General features: G+C 42.1%; 1 protein-coding gene across 1 annotated transcript; it reads left to right on the forward strand.

The window, feature by feature from the left end:
- Window positions 1-3,451: 3,451 nt before the first annotated feature.
- On the forward strand, window positions 3,452-13,732 carry LOC129831555 (protein phosphatase 1A-like). The gene is made up of 5 exons (XM_055894918.1): window positions 3,452-4,251; window positions 5,051-5,622; window positions 12,562-12,679; window positions 12,932-13,046; window positions 13,183-13,732. The coding sequence occupies exons 1-5, from the start codon at window positions 3,846-3,848 to the stop codon at window positions 13,265-13,267; spliced, it is 1,296 nt and encodes a 431-aa protein (XP_055750893.1). The 5' UTR covers window positions 3,452-3,845; the 3' UTR covers window positions 13,268-13,732.
- Window positions 13,733-17,189: the final 3,457 nt, after the last annotated feature.

The raw sequence follows: 17,189 nt of genomic DNA on the forward strand, positions 1-17,189 counted from the left end.
CCGCTACCTCCGCCTTTGTGCAAGGAGGTGCACTGCCAGAGCCCTGCAAAATGACCTCCAGCAGGGCACAAATTTGACAGACACAGCAAACCGTTTTGCCACAGCTCGCATTGATGTGACATCCTGGATGAACTGCACTACCTGAGCCACTTGTGTGGGTTGTAGACTCCGTCTCATGCTACCACTAGAGTGAGAGCACCGCCAGCATTCAAAAGTGACCAAAACATCAGCCAGGAAGCATAGGAACTGAGAAATGGTCTGTGGTCACCACCTGCAGAATCACTCCTTTTTTGGGGGTGTCTTGCTAATTGTCTATAATTTCCACCTTTTGTCTATTCCATTTGCACAACACCATGTGAAATTTATTGTCAATCAGTGTTGCTTCCTAAGTGGACAGTTTGATTTCACAGAAGTGTGATTGACTTGGAGTTACATTGTGTTGTTTAAGTGTTCCCTTTATTTTTTTGAGCAGTGTATAAAAACGTATTCAAATAACGGGACTAGATACATTGTAAAGATGACGCTGGGAGTCAGGAGGCGAGTTTAATAATAAAGAACACAGCGCTATACTAAACAAGAGAAACACCTGGACATGAACACAGAACTAATACTGCACGAGGAGTGAGGCTAGGGAGTGCTAGATAAAGGGGGAGTAATCAGGATAGTGATGAAGTCCAGGTATCCCTCATGATGGTATGCAAGTGTACGTAATGAGGGATACCAGGTGTGCGTAATGTTGGGTTTCCAGGACCAATGGCAATCCGCCTGCTTCTTCTGGCGGCGGATGGCACACTGGATCCTCACGTGGGCATAGTTCCAAACCTCTTCTGCACACCTGAACCAATCATCCACCACAGCTTCGGTCTGGCTCGGGGTCTACAGAGCCAGGGCTGATTGATAACTTAGAACACATTGGAAGGGAGTCAGCCCGGTGGAAGAGTGACAAAATAAATTCTGGGTGAACTCCACCCATGGAAGGAATCTGGCCAATCCCCCTGCCGGTCCTGACAGTGACTCCTTAGGAACCTCCCCAGCTCCTAGTTCATCCTCTCCACCTGCCCGTTAGACTGAGGCCGGTATCCGGAAGTGAAGCTGACCGTGACCCCCAGCTTCTCCATGAAAGCTTTTCATACCTGTGACATGAATTGGGGGCACTCAGCAGGGTAGGTAGCAGGCGCGGGTTCCCTCTCCAGAGCCTGGCAGATATCCACATCTACATCCCAAAATACGGGACCAACGATACGGGAGGACGGAGTGGTGGGTTGGAGGGCATTCACAGGACTGGGACAACTCGTGGTAAAAGGTCCTCCGCTATTTGAAGGTGAATCCTCTCGTGTAGTGTCGAGGCGGTGGAGGACACGGAGGACCTCATCCATAGTCACACCCAGTTGCGCCAGCTGATCGTGGTGTTGGCTGAGTAGGTGTCTCGGTTCGTTGATCGTCTGGAAGATGTCTTTCTCGTCTGCTGCTTCCACATTGAGGCAGTATTCTGTAAAGATGACACTGGGAGTCAAGAAGGGGGTGGTGAGTTTAATAATAAAAACAGTGCGATACAAAACAAGAGCAACATCTGGACATTAACACAGAACTAATAATGCCTGAAGAGTGATGCTAGGGAGTGCTAGATAAAGGGGGAGTAATCAGGATAGTGATGAAGTCCAGGTGTGCCTCATGATGGTACGCAGGTGTGTGTAATTATCAGGTATGAAGGGAAGACCCAGACAACATTGAATAAATAATGCTTTAATGTTCCAACAGAGGCAAGTAGTAGACAGGTCAAGGCAGGCAGAGGTCGGTAATCCAGAAGGGGGCAGAGTTACAGGTCGGCAGGCAAGCTCAAGGACAGGCAGAGAGTCAGGACAGGCAAGGGTCAAAACCGGGAGGGCAAGAAAAGAGAGACTAGAAAAAGCAGGAGCTGAGAAACAAAAACCTGGTTGACCCGAACAAACAAGATGAACTTGCAACAGACAGACAGAGAACACAGGTATAAATACACAGGGGATAATGGGGAAGATGGGCGACACAATCACAAGGACAAGGGAAACAGATCAGGATGTGACAGTAATGAGGGTTGCCAGGTGCACGTAATGATTGGTTGCCAGGACCGGTGGTTAGTCAACCTGCAACATCTAGTGCCAGAGCAAGAGTAGACATACATAAAGTGTATTTATGAAAATACCCTCAAATTAAAGGTGGAATTCTGTACTGTACTGTACTGTACTGTACTGTACTGTATATTCCATACTGTACTGAAACATTTGATCTCATGTTCAAATGTACACTGTCGTGGTAATTTCCTGTATTACTCAATAATGAGAGCCAACCACACACAAGTCAGAGTTATATTATAAAGTCCATCTTTAATTATATATGAGCTTCACCATAGCCCTTTTTGACTCTCAGATCAATTCAGTGTCTATAAATTAATTCTCTGAGAGTGTCTACAAAACAATTCTTAGTATCATTTATAGCCAAGATATACCCCCTCCTAACTTACATGACGAATAACAGATCTTAGGAACATTACAAAGAACCTTTTACTTGCAAGTGGAGTATCCCATATCTAGATAGAATTAGCTATAAATTATCGTTCAGTTTGGTCTCCTAAAACAAGGTTTCAATCTCGTTCTTGGTACCAAAACATTACCTCATCCAATGGCATATATCAATTGTCAATTCTAGATACGCCCATCTCAAATACACCCCCTCCTGGATAAGCTCAGAAAAGACAGTGAGCCTCTTAGGTCATATACTAGTTCAAGATAAGGGCAACCTCAGAGGGGACATACAATAGTTACAGACACATTTCCATGCCTCCTCCTCCCCTTCTGATATTCTTCATAGCATCACATGGTTTAACAGATACATTGACATATGAAGACAAGCCTGACCTCTCCCCTCTCTGGGCCCCAAGTGACTAAGCCCTAGCTGAGAAGTGACAACTGCAACTGCCAACCCTATAGTCCAAAGGGAACCATTCTAATGACACGTATCTCACAAGCATATGATGAAAATAACATCTTATCTATCTATCTATGTTACCTAACTAATTTTGATTCAGTCACGACAACACTTTTTAGCTTCACTGTCCAAATAATACAGAGGGGAGTGTATGTGTAGGTTACTAACTGATTCACTTCCTAATCTGACCGCCAGCGGGTCCCATCCCCAACCTAAACCCATAACTCAACCTATAACAGGCTCTATAGATTGCTTGATCAGCTCTCTGTCCACCGTGCTGCTATGAAACGCTGACAGGCTCATCATCCATATTGTACATTCGTTCATACAGTACTAATCTAAGATCCCTCGCAGGTTGGAGATTAACTAGATGCATTAATAAGAGAGAGAGAGAGAGAGAGAGAGAGGGGGAGAGAGAGAGAGACAGGGGAGGAGTGATCATGCTGAGGGATAATGCAACAGAAATAGATGCAGGCCAATAGCATCACAATGCAAACACTGCCCAGGGACAGGAGAGAAAGAGGGGGAGAAAGACAGAGAAGGAGATAGAGAGGGCACCATACAGCCACATACACTGCACATGAAGACATTGAGACAAATGCTAGGAATCCAGAAACCACGCCAACAAGCCAGGTTTACAAAGACAAGGATGGCCACAGCGATTTCTGCCCGTATCTAGTGAAGCCCACCTAACCTCTGAAGCCCACCTAAACACTACTCTACAGACCAGAGTCGACACATTTTCCACCTACTCAGCGTGTCCAGCTAAACTCACTCCCCTAGACCTGCTGCGTGGGAGACAGACTGGGAGAAGGAGGAGAGAGGGGAAGAGGAAGACCAGCGGCAGGTCAGGAAAGAGACTCGAGCGGCGCCTCCGAGGAGCCATGAGGACGGCCAGGCGGGCCAGCACCGTGGAGGTGCCCTCGTTCCTCCGCCAGCTAGCCAAGGAGACAGAGAAGATGGTCACCTTCTTCTTTAAGGGAGGGCAGAGAGATGGCCAGGAGGGCAGCGAAGAGGACTTCAGTGATGAGGATAACGGGCCAAGCGTCTACCTGGACCGGCCCATCCTAGAGAAACACGCAACCGAGGGGGGGTCTCAGTGGGGGTTGAGCTATGCAACGGCCAGCATGCAGGGCTGGAGGGCGCAGATGGAGGACGCCCACGCCTGCATGCCGGAGATAGGAGGGGAGCTGGCGGAGTGGGGCTACTATGCAGTGTTTGATGGACACGCTGGCAACACGGTGGCACAGTACTGCTCCCGCAACCTGCTGCAACACATCCTCGCTACAGGTACCAAATTGGGCCGCGCACTTTGACCAACTGATTTATAATCATTGTAGGCAGTCTAGTTTATTTTCACTTGGAAGGAATATGTGGGCAAGTAGGGAAGCATTTTACAACACCTGTTTCCGGTGTGTGTTCCACAGACATAGCTACAGACAGATATTGTTTGATAGATCAATGAACTACTTCTTTGTCTTAGGCATGGGTGTCTTCCATTGGAGCAATGACAACCTGTGCAGTAGGCTTTGTGTATGGTGTTCTTGATCTAAAGTTGTAACTTGAACACCAAAGACAATATCACTCTTGGTTTTATGTATCATTCCTAAACATTAACATGGTAGCACAACATGGCTGACAGCTGTTGTTGTTGAAAACCTCTCGATCCTTGTTCTTGGCCCGAAGTATGAGATACTAAATCTGACACTTGTGCCTACAGTGTCTGCTATTTAACTCAAGACAAACTTTAATCCTAACCTACAATGCTTGAGTTAATCAATTAATACCACAAGCAAGACAGACAGACAGTGACCTCAGAGGACTACAACAACGTGACCTGAGCTCTGAGATTTGGGCACTGTCAGGGCACCAACAGTGGGAATTTGTCCCTTGGAACCAAGCTAGCAAGGCTGGGGGTCAAATAATTGTATTGTAACTATGTGTAGTTACCCTGTAGTTGGCCCCACTGTAGTTAACTTCGGTGTGTCGATTTTAGGCATAGCGACCTGATATGAATTAGAACCAAATGATGTGTATTTGTCACCTATAGACCAGGTCGTTAACCCGTATTGATCTCTCCTGCCTCCAGGGCGCGTAAAGGCAGAGGAGGACCCTGAGGACGTGAAGGAGGGGATCGTCGAGGGCTTCCTGGCCATTGACAGCCACATGCACACGCTGACGCGCGAGGAATGCTGGGAGCGCAGCGGCTCCACGGCGGCCGCCGTCATGCTCTCGCCGCAGTACGTCTACTTCGTCAACTGTGGCGACTCGCGGACGCTCCTCTGCCGTGACGGCCACGTCATCTTCTACACGGAGGACCACAAGCCCGTCAACCCCAGGGAGAAGGAGCGAATACAGAACGCAGGCGGCTCGGTGACCCAGCATAGGGTGAACGGCTCCCTGGCCATGTCCAGGTCCCTGGGAGACTTTGACTTTAAGGAGGTGGGGTGGAGGTCCCAGACTGAGCAGCTGGTTTCCCCAGAGCCAGAGGTGTATGAGCTGGAGAGGTCCCCGCAAGACGAGTTCCTCATAGTGGCTTGTGACGGCGTGTGGGATGCCATCGGCAACGAGGATCTGTGCGCGTTCGTCCGCAGCCGCTTGCAGGTGTGCAATGACCTGAGGGAGATCTGCAACCAGGTCATTGACCTCTGCCTCTATAAGGTCAGTGTGTAAATGATCAGATCACACTACGTGCAGAATCACAATGATCCTAAACCTCTATATGGATACATATAGAGCCTCCTCTATATGGATACATATGCAGGACCAGAGTATAAACTTGAAAAGGGGTACAATCACACTCACTAATTGCCAAAGTGAGTAAATTGCAATGATAACTGGACAGTGTATGGAAAGTCAGAAGGTGCCGGGGCTGAGAGGGTTTAGATGACTTTGGCAGTATCTTCGGGCAATGATATCATCCCAAGGTCTTGGCTGTCCTCTCCCCTCCTGTTGTCTTGGAGACTAATACTCAATGTTCAGATCAGTCAGAGGATTTAACAGCAGGACACAGCCAGGTCGTTACAGCCAGGTGACTTACACTGCACTGCAAGGAGTCTGCTCCATAGCCAATGGCCATTTTCTAAATACAGGCTAAATGTTTTTTTTGTTTTTTATCAGGGTGTCATACTGAGACCAAGGTCTATTTTACAGATGAGACCTGAATTACACACATTACAGAAAATACACGCATCAAAATATACATGCTAAAATGCATGAAGAAAGAGAAACACGGTCATAAAAAACAAACACATTCATCAGTAATAAGATCCTACATCAGCTTTATGAATTTCCTTAGAGGCACCCAAAAATCGAATTTAAGGAAATTTAGAAGATTCTTCCACAAACAAGGTGCTTCCACAAACAAGGTGATTTACCTAACTCAGTATAGACCAAAGGAATTTCCTGAGTTAGCCATCCCTGAGACCAGATGTGGTAACTCGTATGTCTAAAGTTTAGTAAAGATGTTAGTGGGAATTTTTGTAAAAAGGCTTTATAAATGAAAACATAGCAATGTATCAACCTACGTGACATCAAAGAGGTCCAACCAACATTCTGGTAGAAAATGCAGTGATGAGTACTAAAATTGTCACTCGTAATAAAGCACAGTGCACTATGGTTAACTGCATCTAACAGCTCTAATAAAGTGGCAGCTGCATTCATAGATGATAGGAATGTCGACTGAATAATCTACTTTCTACTATTTAGCGAGAGAGAAGAGGCCAATTTTTATTCTCAGCTTCTTAAAACCTCTTTGGGCTAGGGGGCAGTATTTTGATGTAAACTGCCTGTCACTCAGACCCAGAAGCTAGGATATGCATATAATTGGTAGATTTGGATAGAAAACACTCTAGAGTTTCTAAAACTGTTAAAATAATGTCTGTGAGTATGACAGAACTGATATGGCAGGTGAAACCACGAGGACAAAGCATCCCCAAAAAAAAAAATTCAGTCTACCATTGATTTCAATGGCTGTCACTTTTATTACAAGGCGAAATCCTCCCAAATTGCAGTTCCTAGGGCTTCCACTAGATGTCAACAGTCTTTAGAAAGAGTTTCATGCTGTTTTTTCAAAAAAATTGCCAGAAATTGTAGTTTTTCTAGGTGACTCCCATTTTGGCTGTAGTGTTTTCCATGCGCATGGACGAGAGCACGTTCTTCTTGTTTATCTACGGTAAAGACAATAACGATTCTCCGTCTTACATTTGATCCTTTATTTACGTATTAGGGCACCTAAGGTTTGATTATAAACGTTGTTTGACTTGTTTGGAAAAGTTTATTAGTAACGTTTGGGATTAATTTTGTATGCATTTTGATGGAGGTGGATTATTGACTGAAGCACACCAGCTAAACTGAGTTTTTATGGATATAAAAAAGGACTTTATCAAACAAAAGGACCATTTGTAATGTAGCTGGGACCTTTTGGAGTGCCAACAGAAGAAGATCTTCAAAGGTAAGGCATATATTATATCGCTATTTCTAACTTTCGTGTCGCAACTGCCTGGTTAAAATATGGGCTTCATGTTTTTGTATGCGGGGCGCTGTCCTCAGATAATCGCATGGTGAGCTTTCGCCGTAAAGCCTTTTTGATATCTGACACCGCGGCTGGATTAACAAGAAGTTAAGCTTTATTTTGATGTACTACCCTTGTACTTATATGAATGTTCAATCTTTTTATTTCTGTAGTTTGAATTTGGCGCTCTGCAATTTCACCGCTAAAGGGATTTGATCCCTACTAACTCATCAATATTATTTTTAAATGACAGCCTTTCATCTATCCAGATGCCCAGATATTTATAAACAGGGTCATGACCAAGATGGACACAATTAAAAGTACATATTCTAAAATCATCAGACTTATTTTATGCGTTCTATACTCTTAGAAAAAAAGGATTGCAAAAGGGTTCTTTGGGTGTCCCCATAGGATAAACCTTTCTGGTTCCAGGTAGAACCTTTTTTGGCTCCTGGAAGAACTAAGGCTGCTGCGGTGACCGTATTACCAACACACCGAAGGTCACGAGTCATGAAGGCAGTCAAATTCAACATGAGCGTTTAGTCATGGTAATTAGGCTTCTCCAAGCTCTGATGCTGCTGATGGTCATTAGTAGCCTACCAAACGTGCTAACTGCCTGGTATTCAGCACTTTCTTGTTCCCGTTAATCACTCTGACATCAATGCAAATTGAAAATCGAAAATCTAATCAAACACTTCATGAGAGCCCATGAGCTCATGTTGAGCAACATTTCTATAGGCTATGCAATTGCACGAGAAAACAGAGTGATTGACTCTATTAAAAAGAGGAGGATTCCATCAGATTTCTATAGGCTAGGCTTACTATATGTACTTCTCAACTTCCCCAATATTGAGCACATTGCTTATCTTTACAACAGAAGTATAGCCTACTTGGCTGGCATGAAAATGAACCAAGGGGAAAGCACCCTCCATTTGCTATTTTAGTGCATAGATGACATGTATTTTTTCCCCTGCCCCTGTTTCAAGACAGGTGCATGATAATGGTCCATTCTAAATCAAAAATGTCACACATATTATTTAGTATATGTAAAGAAAATTAAATCAAGAATAGTCTGATGGGTAACAATATTAGCCTATCACTTCTGAATGATATATTTTCACCCAGCGTAAGGCAAGAAACATTGCCTTTGTTTGCGACTTTTTCAAATCATAGTCACACACCTCATGTAGCCTAGCCCAAATGCCTATATGTTTTTGATAAGGTTTGTATCACAACTAGTGGCCAAATAACTTCTTAAAATGAAGCACATTAATACGCTTTACGAGGGGTAAAGAGCCTAACTGGCATGCATAAGCAGCGCGTGCGTTTCAAGTTTGGGGAAGATCATTTTCACCATAAAAATACACCTTTACAATAAAAGCATTACATGCATAATCACATTTGCGGTCACTTTTGATAATGGTGTTGTCCCGCTAATGGAACATTTGTGCTTATAGCCTACTGCCATGTGTGAAATTTACTTAGAGTGTGCAAAGCTATCATCAAGGCAAAGGGTGGCTATTTGAAGAATCTCAAATATAAAATATATTTTGATTTGTTTAACACTTTTTTGGTTACTACATGATTCCATATGTTTTATTTCATCGTATTGATATCTTCACTATTATTCAACAATGTAGAAAATAATACAAAAAAGAAAAACCCTTGAATGAGTAGGTGTTCTAAAACTTTTGACCGGTAGTGTAGGAGTACCTATTTATTAGGTTAACCGCAGAATAGCTGCATATGCACATTCCCTCAAATTGTTTGGAGAAAATATACTATCTATTGAATGCAGCTTTGCTCAATTGTATTCTTCATACTATAAAATAATATAAAATAATGCCACGGAATTCTAAGCAAATCTTGTCTGCTAAATGAACTAGTGTAGCCCACAGCTGTTTGGCATAGCCAGATCAGGACCTAACACAAGGACAATTCAGAGTATGCTATTCTGTTATTCTTAAATAGACTACATTTTCTTCATAGCTGTAACGGCTTTCGTCCTCTTCGTCTGAGGAGGAGTAGGAAATATCGGACCAATGTGCAGCGTGGTACGTATCCATAATATATTTTAATTAGAATGAATACAAAATACAAAATGAACAAGAGAATCAAAATGAAAACCGAAACAGTCCCGAATGGTGCAAACACTGAAACGGAAAACAACTACCCACAACCCCTAGTGGGAAAACAGGCTACCTAAGTATGATTCTCAATCAGAGACAACGATCATCAGCTGCCTCTGATTGAGAACCATACTAGGCCAAACACAGAAATAAAACACAGAACAAAACATAGAAAAACATAGAATGCCCACCCCAGCTCACGCCCTGACCAAACTAAAATAAAGACATAAAAAGGAACTAAGGTCAGAACGTGACAATAGCATGTTTCTTTAGACCTGTCTAAAATAAATAATGGATTTATTGTGAAGGCGTAGGCTATGTTAAATGGATTTATTAGACTTTTTAAAATGTAGATGTTCCAAAGGTCTGCATTAGTGGCTTGTGGAAGCCAGGAGATGCTATATCTGTTTATGTTCATTAACGGTCAATTACCGTGACACCGACAGTTATTTTCTTGGCAATCACCGCTTGACAACATTTTGTGACCGCCACAGCCCTAGGTAGAACTCTTTTGGGTTTCATGTAGAACCCTCTGTGTAAAAGGTTCTACATGGAACTTAAAAGTGTTCTACCTGGAACCAAAAAGGGGTTTTCAAAGGGTTCTCCTATGGGGACGGCCAAAGAACCCTTTACACAGATAGCACCTTTTTTTCTAAGAGTGTAGAGAACAATATATACTTTGTTTTACCTGCATTGAATACACATTATTAGGTCAATAAAGTTGATACAATGAAGGCAGACTGTAGTTCAGATAGAGCCTGGTCAACCGTGGGGGCAATAGCATACACAACAGTAAAATCGGCATACAGTGCGGGTTAAACTTTTGTTACAGACAAGTCGATATTGTTAACGTACACAGTAAAAAATACAGGACCCAGAACCTAGCCCTGCGGGACACCTTTCGTAGTATGCAGAATTGATTTAACACCATCAGTAGATACACATTGAGTTCTATCGGTCAAGTAATTTTTTAACCAGTTACGTGCAGCCTGGTCTAGGCCAATTGAGGAAAACCTCAGAGTTAGCAGTGAGTGATCAACAGTATCAAAAGCCTTTGACAGGTCAATGAAGAGGGCAGCAGAATGTTGCCTTTTATCCATGCAGGTAACCAAATCATTTATAACTTGAGATGCAGCGGAGATAATGCTATGACCTGGTCTAAAACTAATGTACATAATAGAATATATTTCAAAGACAAGAAAGAACAGAATGAATCAAGGATTCTAATGTGTTAGCTAGGCAAGAAAGTTTAGAAATAGGGTCAGAATTATTTAGGCCACAAGGGTCACCACCTTTGTGAAGGGGGAGTACATGATGGCAGTCAGCACTGGACAGTGTGTGTGTTGAAGGGCCTACATAATTACATACCTAATGTACCAAGCATCATGTAAGCAGTTATCTTATTCAGGTCCGCTTATGCTGGTTAGGAATTACAGTGGTACGTCTTAACACTGGCACGACCTGCACCTGTCCTCTAAATAGCAGGATTATGAAAGGGAGCTATAGAGAGCGGGAGAGAAGGACAGAGGTGAGGGCAACACAGTGAAGGATTATGGGTGAGTGTGTGTGTTAGACTGTCAGGGTCTCAAGGTCACACCAGCTGATAGCTAGTCCTATTAACCTGGCCATGAAGAGTGTCACTTTACCAGTGGCAACAGAACAGGCTTGCCTCATCTGAATCTGTACTTAAGCTAGATGGGTTATGTTGTAGCACACAGTGCACCTAACTTCTCAGCTATGTGACATGAGATCACAATGACCAATTAGTCCCCATAGAGATCCTATTAAATTACTAGAAGGCCTATGTCATGATCCCTCAAAGTTTCAGAATGGGGTGAAAATAGCAGCCATCTTGGTCTGGGAGAAATCCACAACCAAATTGGAATGAATGGCAGTAGAGGCAAAGGTGATGCATTTCCTGCTTTTACTTATGCAGGAATATGAAAGTAAGGCATGTGATGTATCAGAAATTGTGTCGTAGAATTATAGTGAAGCTAAAATATTGTCATATAACAATGAATACAGTTTATACAGTTTTATAAATACAGGTTTATTAATAGCCTCTAAAATATATGTAAAAAGACAAATGTCCCAGAATTCGTTTTTGGGGAAATCTATGAGTGCTATTATATGATACAATATCAGTACTTCTTGCATTTACTCATCAACTGATTTGAACCAGTGTATGGCTGTGGATTGACTGCATTGTTTGAATGGAATTTTGGCATATTAATGAATGGAAACACTCCTGTAAAACAGGCTTGCTAGCTAGCTAACACAAATACAGTGCAGAGAAATTATTCGCATTCATTGTTTTACACACTATCTTATCACAGCACTGGCAAATCATGGCTGAATTTTCGAACCATCATTACATTTTAGCCATTTAGTATGCACAGTGACTTACAGGAGAAGCTTCATATGAAGATTCATGTCCATTCTGGTATACTAATTCCTAATTCTACATCCCATTGTTCCATTGTGACCTGTTTCCAAAATTCACATTTCTGCTTTCTGTCAGTACACAATTATGACAGCACAATATCCTTCCGCCTGTAGTGTCATGTGAAAATCTTCCCAGGTGAGTCACTCCCTGTTCTTCCCAGAAGACACTCTGAGACTTCATAGTCCTGCTCTCCATTGTGATGTCATAATGACACTTGTTTTCTTCGCTGTTTACGTTATCATTAAGCAAGCAAAGAATATTCCTCATCATCGTATTATTCCTCAAGTAAACTTCAATATCAATAACGGCAGCTTTATGTTAGCATTCTCAAAGTTAGCTTCTCAATGTTTGGGGTAACAAAGGACATTATTGAAATGAATCATACGCCAACAAACAATGGTTCCTATTCATATAAAATATTGACTGATGCTGCTGTTACAAGAGCTCATAGAATTGTGCCTCTATCAAGCAAAGGCATCATTCCTGCACTCCCTCTTTGTCGCCCCCTACAGGGTAGTTTGGACAACATGAGCATCATCATCGTGACCTTCCCTGGCGCACCCCAGGTGTCACAAGAGGCCCTACAACAAGAGGCCGAGCTAGAGACACTCCTCGAGGCCAAAGTGGAAGGTAGGTCTTTCGATGGGCTTTTGATTTGCGATTAAGCTTACTATGCAGCTGTAAACCATCTTGGCTTGATCTCACTTGATCTGTAAACCATCTTGGCTTGATCTCACAATAGGCTTTCATGTTAATATGACATCATCAAAATTAAACTTGATAACAATAACAAAAACAAAAGACAATGGCAGCTTAATTCTCTCCTCTGAGGACAGTGACCGATCATTACATAACTCACTCCCTTTCTCTCTATCTGTGTAGAGATTGTAAATTTGCTAAGGTCGCAGGACAAGGACCCTGACCTGCTGTATGTGATGAAGTTTCTGGTCTCTGAGGACATACCTGGACTGCCTCTAGGGGGAGGAGTCACCAGCAAGTAAGTCACTCACTCACAACTCATCATTCAGAGTTCAAAAAGCGACAGAGGCCTACATGTGTGTGAATGAATAGGAGTAATTTGTAATATGAAATGTTCATAATTTGTCATAACTCGTTCTCTTTTTCCTTTGCAGAAGAGACTGTGTCATCTCTGCGTATCAGAAGTTTGTAACGCCCTCCAGATCTCTGGAACCAATGGTAGGAGACGACCAAACATAGGTCACACACTCTTGCACCATGTCTCGCTAAACACATCAGTGCAAACTGGACTACAAAGTAACTAAGTTACTGTTTTTCACTGACACATCATTGACTTGTCGCATTCCAGGACATCGGAGGATTTGAAGAGTCCAACTAGTCGTTTCCATGTAAATGTATTCTTTAGCCTCACGTATCCATGGTGACCAATTCCAACTGGGGACTCTTTTCATCTGAGGAATCAGCCAATGGCTAAATAAAGAAATATGGTGGGAGGTGGTTTGACCTGGGCCTGCCCTTAGCCAATCATCTCTTCTCTGTTCCTCATGTACACTGTCTATCAACAAGTCTACTGTATCTTTAGAAAATATCAAATAGTTGGCATTTTCCAGTAAGGGAAGAATTACATACGATTCGACAGCACAATAGATTACTATGAGAATTGGGGCAATAAATGAATGAAATAAAATTACATTCTGTGAACAATTTTGTCCTGTTGTTTTTGATGGAGCGGAGTGAGTTCTTACTCCTAAAATGTTTGATTACCACCCAATTACAGCCTTCAGACGGATAGATACAGCACTACAGGGTTAGACTAAGGACCAAGGGAAAAGAAGCCAACACAGGTCCATAACCAACCATCGATGTCGTTCCACAACTGTCTTTTGGCCAGTTGTATGTATCTTAACCAGGGGTGTCAAACTCATTCCATGCAGAGCCTAGTGTATGCTGTTTTTTTGTTTTTTTCCCTTTCAATTAAGACCTAGACAACCAGGTGATGCGATTTCCTTACTAATCAGTGACCTTAATTCATCGATCAAATACAAGGAAGGGGCAAAAACCCACTGACACTCGGGCCTCCGTGGAATGAGTTTGACACGTGATCTAAACCATATGACTTTTAGTAAATTGTTTGCACATGCATGTCTGGGTGTGACAAATGTGAGAGAGGCAAGATAGGGTAGGGTATTCCTATTTTTAAATGTATTGATGTTATTAATTCAAAGGGTAAGCCGAAATATATCTTTTTCTTTCACTGATATAGGGAAATTGCGTCAGGCAGTGGCGACCCGTCATTCAGGGCAGGTCATTTTGGTATTTCGTACGTGTCACACATCAGTTTGCAAACAGTGTAAAAAAATAAAAATAAAATGCCATTGAGTTATTAAAGCCGCATACAAACATTGTCTCTTATGTTTTCATGAGTAAAGCAGCTCCAAAATGCAGGTCTTTCAGCCTAGCTCAGTGCTTTCTGTGGTGGGGCAGCCAGCGGAAAATACAGAGCATTGCGCCTGATTGGCTCCGTTTTCTGTCATGATTGGCTCAGTTTTCTGTCACTCATGGGACAGAACGTCATCCCCAATTCTAAGGTTAGAGCTCAAAAAAATGTTGCACCTTTGGGTTCTGCCATATATTTATATTAGAGGTGCCCATCCAAGAAGGCTCAAGGTCATTGGTCACAGATAGAATGACATCAAATCATGTTATAGCCACAGTAGCTTTGATTGGACTGATCATGTCAACATCATACTTCAAAAATAAAGATGACAATCAAATCCTTTTTCAATCGTTGTCATATGAAGAGAAATTATAGATAAAACGTATCGGTGCTCACTGGCAATTGGACATAAACATTACACAACAAGTTGGAAATAGCAAATTCAACAATGAGTGGTTTGGGAAGGAATCAGTGGCTAACTGCAAGTTTAAGACACCTGGGAACTCGGGGAAAACGAGCTACGACTGGGAAAATACGAGTTGAATGACTGTTCAAAGCAGTAAATCTGGCATTTTTCTCTTTTATGATAAAATTTTCCACAAAAGGACCGCCGTGCCGCTTTCCTGTTCAAGCACATCACAAAAGTGAGTCAAACAATGTCTTATGCTGCTTCATAAATTATATAGGATGCCAGAGAGATGTATACTGTAGCTAAAGTACAACTAAGTGTATGTTGTGAAGTAAGCTGTTGGTAGCCCATGTGCCTCATCCTAATAAGTTGGTCTATTTTCACCAACACGGTATTGTAAACACATCGTTCGTGGCCAGTGTGAACTTGTTTGCCTATAACCTGTTTTAGAGAAATGTAATCATTGAATATTGTAAGAGCTTTCACTGTCTGTTTATATCTAAGAAGGGCCCATGTTCTGAATTCTGTCGCTGTACATTTCAAAAGTGCTGAACAAATAGTTATATTGACTTGGTCTATCGTCTCTCGCTCATTAATGTCTTAATCGAAATTACGGATTGCCTCTTATCCGCTTGTCGTCCCTTTATGCCATAGTTTGTACATCTCAATTGTCAGTAGAAACCACATTTGTTTAAGCAAGTCAGCCATATCAGCTATGTTTTTTTTTAAAGGCAGTAAATGAGGCTGAATGAACTGTAGCAGTGGTAAGGTGTTGGGACTACTGTAGGCCCACCGAGGTAAAGACAGTTTCCGGTTGGATATTCAACGGATATTCAACGGATATTCACCTGTAGTTTTGTCCACCAACAGCAGTTAGGGACCGTCAACATAGTGACAAATCAAATTTTTCAAATTTCAATAGCTCTTTAACCATTACTCCTAAAACGTACAAAACTGGTTGTAGCTAACCTGATGGCACAGACACAAGTTGCACACACTTGTTTTTGTCGATTTACATCTCACACTATTTTAAATTAGCTATTTACATTTTTGAATTTCAATAGCTCTTTGGTCATGTGACCTACTGACTTCAAACAAGGTTCAGAATGTCCACTCAGTGGGCCTACACATTGCACACCATTTAGTTTGCCCAATTTCATCTGAAACATTTTTAAATTTAATTTGTAAGCTTTCAAATTTCAATAGCTCCTTGTTCATGGGACTCAAAGGATGAGAATTTCTACTGACTACCCTTCTATATTGCACACCCTTTAGTTTGTCCATTTTCATCTCACATGATTTTACATTCATTTTTCAAACATTATAATTTTAATAGATCCTTGGTCATGTGTCCTACTGACTTCGAACAAGGTTCAGAATACACACTCAGTAGGCCTACACATTGCACACCCTTTAGTTTGTCCATTTCCATCTCACAAGATTTTACATGAATTTTTCAAACTTTCAAATGTCAATAGCTCGTGGGTCATGTGGCCTACTGACTTCAAACAAGGTTCAGAATGTCCACTGACTACCCCTATATAGTCGGTGGACTATAGTTATTCGATTGTACTGGATCTAATACATATTAGCATTTTACATACATTCATAAGCGTAATCATTTTGTATGACATACTGTGCAAAACTCTCTTGGCTGCTGGCTCTGTCACTGTCAGACATGCACAGAGCAGACTTGACCCACAGGGGATCTCTGTAAAGAGAGAGTAATCCAAAAGGCACAGACACACCCATTGACTTTCAATTGGCACCCTTGACCTGTATGTATTCTCTCCTGATTGGTCTCCGTGGTGCTTAGTCAATGGGAACTCCATTACCGGCCCCATCATAAAGATTTTACAAAGTCTGTCAGTCTGACTAAAGTGCCAGAGGTATTTTTTTATTTTTTTTTTTATTTCACCTTTATTTAACCAGGTAGGCTAGTTGAGAACAAGTTCTCATTTGCAACTGCGACCTGGCCAAGATAAAGCATAGCAGTGTGAACAGACAACACAGAGTTACACATGGAGTAAACAATAAACAAGTCAATAACATGGTAGAAAAAAGAGAATCTATATACAATGTGTGCAAAAGGCATGAGGTAGGCAAAAAATCGAATAATTACAATTTAGCAGATTAACACTGGAGTGATAAATCATCAGATGAACATGTGCAAGAAGAGATACTGGTGTGCAAAAGAGCAGAAAAGTAAATAAATAAAAGCAGTATGGGGGGTGAGGTAGGTAAATTGGGTGGGTAGTTTACAGATGGACTATGTACAGCTGCAGTGATCGGTTAGCTGCTCGGATAGCAGATTT

Source organism: Salvelinus fontinalis, chromosome 33 (genome assembly GCF_029448725.1).
Source record: "Salvelinus fontinalis isolate EN_2023a chromosome 33, ASM2944872v1, whole genome shotgun sequence".
Lineage (NCBI taxonomy): Eukaryota > Metazoa > Chordata > Actinopteri > Salmoniformes > Salmonidae > Salvelinus > Salvelinus fontinalis.